We start from the raw sequence: 10030 nt of genomic DNA on the forward strand, positions 1-10030 counted from the left end.
TTCTAAAGTTACGCTACATATCATTTTTATTGTACTCCCAGAAAACGAACTATGGCCACACCAAGTTTGCCCGAACTTAAACCTGCCTGGGATTGGCGTAGTTTTTTTTAATGTCCTTAAAATATTGGTCCCTGTTTAAACGACCTTGACGCTAATTAAATTATTGGAGAGCTTACTGCACTCTAAGTATTTAGGTCATTAAAGGATTTAATTTAAGAGGCCAAAAATGGCCGTTTATTATATATTAATAACAAAAAGGTGAGCTTCACTAATCAATGAAATAAATTGTAGCAAGGCGTGGAGCTTGTAACTGAAACTATGATCAAAGTCCGTTTGTCAAACTAGATTATCAAATAGAAATAAAATTTAAACTAATATGAGTTATTTACATATTTTGTATTTGAATTCCTCTATATTCCTATTTTTTTTTATTTCCATACAATATATTTTTACACCATGATAGTTATTTGCGAAATACAACTCTACACATAATATATTACATGTTTTTGGTTTTTTACTTTATATAACAATATTGATGGATATTTTAGTGACTAAAAATATACAGGAAGCGTTAATTATGTGTTACTTATATAATAAAATTTTTAGAGCTAATAACCTTTACTCGATAATACTAGTAAAGGCAGTTATATTGTTACACCTACAATAGGTGTAACCTACTCCATGCCAATCACACTAATATAAAGTAAAAATTCAACTGACTACAGGAATATAGTTATGTAAGAAAACACATTATAATCTTTAAAACAATATTGATAAGGTCTAAATACGCATTATATAAAAATTAATAAACAGTACAAAACCGTTGGTTTGGTTAATTGGGACGTGACCCTGTGAATATTTATTTTACAAATACCTGGTAGAAAGATTAACCAGGTTAAAAAGGTGGTCATTTGGAGGGTAAATTTTTTTAAAGCATTTTATACAAGTTATGTGGCAGTATTGCACTAATTTCAATTATTTTTAAAACACTTGGAATGTGGAAGTTTAATGCAAACTAAAGCAATCAAACTCTCTAGTGTTTATTTACAATGGCTAATTTTTCCACTTAAGAGAGATAAAAGCTTAACTGAATTAAGAACAATATTGCTTGACTTAACATAAGTGGAAAATGTTTAGCTAAAAAAATAACCCACTGTCAATAAGTAGGAAATAAGTTTAAAAAACTTAATATTGCATTACTTGCAATAAGGGTGGGGGTACGTCTATTTATATTGACTTTCTTATCACAAAAAATTCAAAATTTACAGACTACTTTGCACATACAAAAAATAAATAATCTAGTCTCGCACTTTATTGGAATAGTTAATTTTTAAGAAATAGTTTTTCTTACCGAAAAAGACAAAAAAATCTGTCATCTTGTCCCTTGAAACCTCCATTTAATACCAACTAAAAACTATATAACTCTGTTCTCACTTTCTAAACTCTATTCCAAACCCTCTACGAGTAACTCTTGGACAATTATGTTTAGTTTTTGGAGGTTTTTTAGAGATTGAATAATTAGAGCTACCACTAAAATCAAAGCTCTTGAATTCCACTTTTGGCCGCGAACTTAAAACTGTGCTTTTATAGGTATAGGAAACTACACAGTCTATAGCAAAACTAACTTTTTATAGAAAATACAACCACAAAGAGCCTAACGTTGGAAGTCTCTCAGCTGCTGGATTTCCTCTTTTAAGCAGACGTTTTGTCGTTTATTGAACATCAAGCGCCTGCTTATTAAAAATACAGTAGCTGAGTGAACTTCAAGCCTTGGCCCCTAGGGGGCTCTACGTTAATTGAAAAGCCAAATTTAGTGATAACTTGCATAATCCAATACAACCCACTTGAAATCCTACCGTTCTCTCAAAATTCGTTATATCTATTTTACATTTATTACAATTTTATTTACAAGACCGATTTTGAAGTTCTCTACCATTTTTATTAAAAGACAAATCACCGGTTGAGAAAGGAAATCAAAAGAAAGTCTAGTTTTAAAAGCTGATGGACCCCCAAATACACTATCAGAGTGAAAAAGAAAAAAATTTAAATTTTGTTCCTCCCTCGATTGTTTTCCTAGATTACAAGTTCCCCCTTTACGAGTGCTTTGGAAAATGCATTCTTCGTTTAATTAAATTTATTGATTCAATTGTGGCCTATGTATCTCTAGGGAGTATTACTATTTATCCTAGGGTACTTGCGTTGATATCCGCCAAATCCGGAAGCTCCCACCGGAGTTGCCGAATTCTTTGGAGGACTAGAATTGATACTACCGGCACTACCAATGGAGCCTTCACCGCCATTGTTCCCAAATCCTCCACTACCACCCGTTAAGCTGTCTGGTGACTGGAGGGAATGAACGTATAACGGATTTACATTTGATGTTGAATCAAATTGCGTGCTGTCGTAGAGGTAATTATTCTGAAATTCAAGGGCGAAGATTAACTTTATATATCCGTAGAGAAAATTCTTAAACAAATTTAAGCAAATCACCTGATAAATATAATCAGAGTCTGTCTTCAAAGAGGAACACGAAAGCTGATGTGGCAGACTGACATTGTCATCTTCAACCACATCATCAACTTGGGCCTTGTACGAAAACATGATACTTGGTTGAGCCACACTGACGGAAGAAAATGTTAACAGATAAGTTAGCCAAATTTACTTTCTGAAAAATAAATATTCATTCCAATACCTGAAAAAGTCAGCTAGAAATGTTTTATAGACCAACGGGGTGAATATTGTGAAGTAGATATAAGTAGTAACATCTACGACACTAAACATAGGGTATTATTAAAACATATTCAGTTAAATACGAATCAAACGGTGAAACTCACCAAAGACCACAATCTTGCCTGTAGAAGAGTAATCCACTACCAATAGCTTGGGCAAAATTAAGTGTTGCCAAAAATAATGCATACCAGTAAAATGACCGTTTAGCTATGTTATGGATTAAATATTTAGTCCTTAAAAATACTGAAATAAATTATGATTTAAGGAGATATTTACATGGTAACGCTAGCCTATCTCTTAATCTAGTCCATGGCAGGACAAAAACAGTCCAGTAAATCTAAAAATATAGAATAAAAACAATTATTCAAATCTATCAATTAAATTAAATTTCATAATATCATACCATAGAATAAAGTATAGAGCTGACAAACCAAAACAGCATTCCACCATGTCCAAAAATGTAATAGTCTTTGCTTATAACCCTAAACGTATCATCTGGGGAAACGATTTCCAAAGCTCCTTGAGTGCAAGAATAAGCCATGGCAATAAACGATGTCACTAAAAGGACTCGTCTTATACTCGTTCCACTATCTAAATGACCTATAATTTATAATTAATAAGTGGCAGTAAAGTAGTTAAAATTTTTTCGTGACGTGTGTAAAACAATGAAAGTTTACCAAATGCGAGTCCAAAAATAAGAACACTCAATTCTGTAGAAAGCAAAAAGAAACGTACAGCAACCCAAAGAACTTTATCAGTCAAACTACCAACAGGTACTGCAGCATTGACTGTCATAGAAACCACGCAACGTATAACACTGATTATAGCATTTAGTGCTACCTGTAAAATACGTTATTTATATAGCTTGAACCTTATTAAAGAATGTTTTTAATATTTAACTTACAAGGGCATAGAAAGTAGAGAAAATGGGACTGCTTGTAGCTCGAAGCTTTAATCTGGCTCGATTGAAGCGGATAATCAAAAATAGTAGAAATAAAACATTAGGGATTATAATGCTTATATCCCAAATACGAACTCTAAAAAATTAAATAAAATTATTAACTTATTAGCTCTTTTACATTATGCATTTAAATATTAAAGGGATCCCACACTCACAACAGGGGAAGGCATAGGGGTCACAAAAAAACTGGTTTTGAAGCACACTGCAAGTCTGGATTTTATGTTACCCCTATGCCTCCCCCTGTTGTGAGTGATGGATCCCTTTAACTACTTACTTTGAGCTCAGAATTTCTTCGTAAAGAACCCATTTGCAAAATGATTCTTGGACAATATTTGAAGGAGTTACATTTTCACTATTTTGACCATTAATAGTTCTAACTAAATTGGTTGAACTCAAACTTTCAGGAAACATGGTGTAAGATGTTCTTCAAATTAATAATGGTAGCATTTCCCTGTGTTAACTATGTGTGAAAAATAACCTAGAAATGTACAAAATATTAAAATAATTTAGCAACATAAGATAATTATTATTAAAATAACCATTAACCAATGGCATAGACAAAGGAAAGTGAACTAGATCCAGACCTTCCTTTCAACTAGATTTTGAAGCTGTACTAAATTCACCCAAATTCAACTCCTGTAATTTTAACATAGTACAGCTCATTGGCCAATGGATTAGGCCTATCCCTATTGGAATTTAGGATTGAACCACCATGGACTAATTAACTATGAAATATTCATCTTAAAAGAATCAGGGTCAAGACTCATTATATTAAGCTTCTAGTTAATTAATCCATGCAGTATGTGTAAAGTTTCATACTTTCAAGATTTAAAGCGAGTCAATAATTTACTGAAAATACTTTCTAAGTTAAATTAAATTATTGAAAACCATAAAAAGCACATTTTTAGGTCTTGTAAGGCTGAAACTGAAATTAAATTCATTATTTAAGAGTTCTACTAGTAAAGCAACAAACCAAGGCTTAACATTAGACATAAAATAAAATATGTCATAATATCGCTCACCTTTAACTCTTTTCACATAGTTCAAATAATTCCATAACTAAGTTAAAAATATAAAGCTTCAATTAAAAATAATTAAATTCAATAACTTGCTTGCAAAAAACCTGCGACGTAAAGATAGGCACCAACCTTAATTTTAATAAGACAGTACTACCAGAAAATTTTCCCCGATAAAATTGTACTAGATTGATTCAGAACTGCATCTTAACCGTTGCCTCCGTTATATCAAGGCCTGGGTACGCTTAGATTTTCGCCCCCCCACCGTGGATTTCTAATACGCCGCAATTTCTCGCTAGAGGCACTCTGAACCATTGTGAAATTTGAAATTTAGAGCGTGCGCATTTCGTTTTTTGCAAAGTTGTTCTTTGGATCTTTCTTCCAATGATTCGCCGTGGTGGTCATTAATAAGTAAGTATTTAACTAATTGTATTTTATTCCACATATTAACAAACGTTTAATTACATTTGTAGTAATATAAAATGGTTGTCTGCTCAGTTCCTAATTGCAAACAAAGTGATTGGAAGAGAGTAAAGAAACGCCAAATTGGTCAAGAGGAAAATATAAGTTTCCATTCATTTCCTAAGGAAATGTCAATGAGAAAAAAACGGATTTGTGCAATTTTTAACGTCCAACAGGATGACGATCTTTCATTTCATGAGGAACTTATATCAAATAAAGGAGATGCTAAAATCTGTAGCAAACATTTTAACAAGTCTGATTTTAGTATATCAACTAGTCGAAAACGTCTTTTAAACTACGTTGTGCCCCATATTTCGCTAAATGAATTTGAAATTTCTGATTCTCATCCCCAAAAGATGTTTAAGAACTCTTGCGAAAGAAGAATCCCTCTTTCTCCAGTGGGAAATATTCCAAGGACTGATGTACAAACCACACCTGTTATTTCAGCTCGAGAAAAGCTTAAAAAGGCTTTGTTCAGAGTATCAGATATTATTCATTCCAAAGTTAAAAAAAAAAACAGTGCAATGACAACACATCACATATTCGAACCATGGATATGCAACCTGTGATGAATAAAACTTACGAATACACTTCCAGCCCTCAAGTCATTTGTCAAGAGAAAGCTAGTCGTCGAGAAATAATAGTTCCTCAAGACGTAGTTGTTCCTCGAGACATAATAGTTCCTCAAGTCGTAGTTTTTCCTCGAGACATAATAGTTCCTCGAGACATAATAGTTCCTCGAGACATAATAGTTCCTCGAGACATAATAGTTCCTCGAGACATCATAGTTCCTCGAGACATAATAGTTCCTCAAGACATAATAGTTCCTCAAGACGTAATTGTTCCTCAAGACGTAATTGTTCCTCAAGACGTAATTGTTCCTCAAGACGTAATTGTTCCTCAAGACGTAGTTGTTCCTCGAGACATTATAGTTCCTCACAACAAAGTCGTTCTTCAAATAGAAACAACGTCTCTAGTCAAAACTACATCCCTAGTCCAAGCTAAATCTGTGATTCCAGAAAAATCTACTCTAGCTGAAGTTGTCCCTTTAATTTCATGTAGAGATGCCACTACTCAAGCGTCTCCTGTTGTACGAAAGACACCATACGTAACTTCTAAACGTAAATATGTAAGAGACAATTATAAATTGAGAAAGCAAGTTGTAGCTCAAAGGAAAATAATTGCAAGCTTAAAAGAAACAATCAAGGAACAAAAAGAAGAGAACCAAAGAAAGGAATATACCCAACTGCGAAAGATTATGGGCGAGAGTATGAGTGGAGATGTAAGAGCCAATTTTTTAATTGAACAAGTACTCGCCTACGGTAAAAAGTCTTTACCGTATAAACATTCAACCTTGAAGATTTGTTGTTTAATTTATAAGAAATCTACAGCTACGTATAACTTTATCCGAGATTTGGATATTTTACATTTCCCGGAACGTACAACGTTAAGAAAATTTCTGGGCAATTCAAGTGGAGCTGACGGTATTACACAGATTGCCAAAGACCGTCTCATTGCCGAGGTTTCCAAATTAAAGCATCCAAATGAAATATTAGGATCTTTAATGCACGATGAAATGGCCATTAAACCAAAGTTATTATATGACAGAAAAATGGATCGATATTTTGGTGAAACAAGCGCAACAGATGAAGACGGTTGTGTTTTGTGTTCCAGGGTCTCTCAACCAATTTTAAACTTCCCGTGGCCTATTTTTTTACCGCCAAATTGACAGCGGAAGAGCTTCACAAAATTACATTGGAGGTGATTAAAGCGGTGGAAGACTGTGGATTCGTTGTTGTCCGGCTTGTTTCAGACAACGCAAAGATTAATACTGCAGCGTTTAAGAAATTTTCTAGTGACAGACAATTACATCACGAAATAGTACATCCCTTAGATCCAGCTAGGAAAATGTTCATCGCCTTTGATCAAAGTCATATAATAAAAAATATAAGAAATCAATTCCTCGACCGTATTATGGTGTTTATTGCCCTTCTAATTAACCCCAAATTTGTCACGGACTTATATCTCGCTCAAAGCAATGCGTTAATGAAACCAGTAAGATTTCTAACTAGGAAAATGGTTTTCCCAACGAGCTTTGAAAAAATGAATGTAAGAAGAGCAGTACTATTATTCTCTCATCCGATGACAGCAGCTTTAAAAACAATTACATTATTGGCCCTTGTAACGGAATTTGTGCAATCCTCACTCCATTTGTTTCCTCGGGTACAAGTGCTTCAATCATATGTAAGAGAAATTCTACCTTACTTCGAAAAACCCCTAATGTGCAACGAATGCAAGAATTTCTCATCACGGGAAAGTCAAGATTTACGGAAAATCCTTCTAGAGAAGTTCTTGAGAGCTCTTTTAGATAATCACGCTAAAGATGCCTCAGATCGAAAAGAAAAAAAAATTAAACACCAAGCCCTTATCTAGAAAAGTTCTCAAAGTTTGAAATACTAGGAAAATACTGATATGTATGTGGGTGGTCGATATGGAAAATATCTTTCTACTCCCATTAGTGATATTTTGGAAAACAAGTATCTGATTTCATGTTCCAGTATTAAAAATGTTGATTTTAAAATTTTAATAAACCAATTGAATCAATTATTTGACCATCATGAAACTATCAACTACACATAAACTATATTCTATTTAACATAAGCCTTAATAAGAGTAATACATTTATTAATTCACAAATTATTAAAATTAATAAACTGAAGTTGGCTAATATTGGCCGTGTAGATGAACTAATACATTTTCAGGACCAATGTGAACAAAACTTAAAATTTAAACGCAATGGAAACGAACGCCATCTATTGGGGAAAATAGGAAACTTCAAACAGGGGGGGAATAACTCGTAGTACAATGCTCAGGAAAGAGGGAACCCAGGCCTTGATATAACGGAGGCAACGTCTTAACAAAGATAATACACCTAGATTGGAAATCACTGCGTTGTGCGTAGTCAATAGCGCTTACGTACTTCCTGCCGGAACTCCGAAAGAATTAGCATGGATGAAGGAACATGGCCTGTAATACATACAGCCATAAGGATTGGCATCTTAATAGGAAATTTGGAAGACTGGTTACACTAGCGCCCCCTACCCGCCAGCGCACCGTACTACAAAAATAATTACGAATATTATTTTTTTTTCTTGGCGGATCTGCCGTCTGACGGAGTTTTTAAAATGGAGGGATTTACGAATCGCTCAAAAGAAGTAATTCCTTCGTAATCGTAAAAATTCGATTAATAATTACTTAGAATTACATTTCATAGTTTCCCTAACCATCTTTTAATGTAATTATTACTAATTTCGTTGTTAAATGGTTTTACTAGTTTTATTCAACTAATACAACTAAGCCTTGGTGTTCCAATTTACCTAGAGCTGCATTATATCATAGATTAAGAAATGCTTTGTTATATGATTATAATTACTGGAAACTTTAATTAGTACCTGAATTAATGGCTTTAAAAGTCGCTTGGTGATTTAGGCCTAAGGTGGTGCCTTGGGTATTAGCCTAGCGGATTATTATTAAATTATATGTTAGAAAGCAAAATTTTATTTATAGAAATATTTATATTCTTAAAAATATGTAATACAAGAATGATAAATTTAAACATTTAAAAATACAAAATACTGTGTGGTTTTTAAATAGAAACTAATACCACTGCTTACAAATGTAAAACTTTAGCCAGTTTTCTATTCCTTCTCTCATTACTGTCAGACTTGCAGTCATTTTTTCTCATAGCAGCTTTTGTTGCAGCGTGCTCTTCATTATATGAAACGAGTGAACGATGAATGGAGCATTTTATAAAAAACTGTCGGGCTTTTGTTTTGGTCTCTTCGCACATTAAATTTGGCATTGGGATTTCTTTTAGTTTATAGTCCAGTTTTGCCATCAAGTTTGTTTTGTGCATGGTTCTATTAAAGAGCTGCTCAAAATATCTATCAAATTTCATGATTGCATCTGCAAATTCTGTAGTTGGCATTTTTAGATTTCCACATTCTTTCTCAGAATCATTAACATAAGCCCTTAAAATGATAAGCATCTCGTTATCACTTTCCATTTTAGTGGTTTCTTTCACCATTGATATTTTACAGTTTTCACAATTTGGATGCATCTCAATCATTTTTTTTCCAATGTACCCAGCAACATTAGTTAAAACATTTTTGTGAGCAAGTGGAAGGTAATCAACTGATGTAGGTGGTTTAACTTCACTAAACTGATCACAAAAATTAATTTCTTGATCTTGCAATGAACTTGACAAAGGGTTTTTCAAATGAGTGCCCATCAGTTCACTTAGCTTGACTATATATTGCTCATCTACATCTTTGCAATTGGATGTGTCAGATTTTGAAAACAACGATGAACACATAAGTTTACGGAAAGTGAACCTAAATTGTTGACATGTTGGGTTATCATTGCTTCCCGTCAACGATCGTGCTTTGGAAAAAAAAATTTCAAGAACATCTTGGTTGAGGTTCGATGTCAGAATAATTTTAATTTGTGGTTATCAAAAAGATCAGCACTCAATTGCAGAAGGCAAGATATCGCAATTTGCCAACCCTTGAAACATGGTGGTTCTCTTTTGCAATCAAGAACTTTGATCTTTTTAAACCACTCTTGTTTTTCCTTTAAAAATTTAAAACTTTCAGAGTCTTTGACTAGGGGCTTCCTTGAAGGCTTATCTGATTTGAAAGTACTTGAATTAAAAATATCAAAAAGTTTATCCATTTCTTTAACAAAATTGGCTGTTGCCAAGCACTCTTGTTTCATAATTTTTGTTAAAGTATACATGTAAATACCCATGCCAACTGAATGGCTAAATATGTGGCAAGCCCTTTTAACCTTCATTTTCTGG

The 10030-nt window shown here is 33.4% G+C and overlaps 1 protein-coding gene across 2 annotated transcripts; it reads right to left on the reverse strand.

Moving 5' to 3' along the window:
- Window positions 1-417: 417 nt before the first annotated feature.
- Window positions 418-4892, reverse strand: LOC149940937 (transmembrane protein adipocyte-associated 1 homolog). Of its 2 annotated transcripts, XM_090178217.1 has the most exons (11): window positions 4840-4892; window positions 4714-4750; window positions 3966-4169; window positions 3635-3767; window positions 3408-3570; window positions 3134-3330; window positions 3007-3067; window positions 2835-2937; window positions 2693-2773; window positions 2491-2620; window positions 418-2418 (listed from the first exon to the last, which is right to left on the reverse strand). In XM_090178217.1, the coding sequence occupies exons 3-11, from the start codon at window positions 4100-4102 to the stop codon at window positions 2164-2166; spliced, it is 1260 nt and encodes a 419-aa protein (XP_090034343.1). In that variant the 5' UTR covers window positions 4103-4169; window positions 4714-4750; window positions 4840-4892; the 3' UTR covers window positions 418-2163. The 2 variants fall into 2 exon arrangements, with proteins under 2 accessions (XP_090034343.1, XP_090034342.1); XM_090178216.1 differs by lacking the exon at window positions 4840-4892 and having other exon boundaries at window positions 4714-4814.
- Window positions 4893-10030: the final 5138 nt, after the last annotated feature.

Source organism: Leiobunum rupestre, chromosome 6, assembly GCF_980474605.1.
Source record: "Leiobunum rupestre chromosome 6, qqLeiRupe1.1.hap1, whole genome shotgun sequence".
NCBI classification, from domain to species: Eukaryota; Metazoa; Arthropoda; class Arachnida; order Opiliones; family Sclerosomatidae; genus Leiobunum; species Leiobunum rupestre.

Coding starts and splice junctions, on each gene's coding strand:
- LOC149940937 (XM_090178217.1), bottom strand. CDS start 4,102: ATGTTTCCTGAAAGTTTGAGTTCAACCAATTTAGTTAGAACTATTAAT. Junction 3,331..3,407: donor TATTTTTGGACTCGCATTTG/GTAAACTTTCAT, acceptor TATAAATTATAG/GTCATTTAGATAGTGGAACG. Junction 2,774..2,834: donor AGGCAAGATTGTGGTCTTTG/GTGAGTTTCACC, acceptor CCCTATGTTTAG/TGTCGTAGATGTTACTACTT.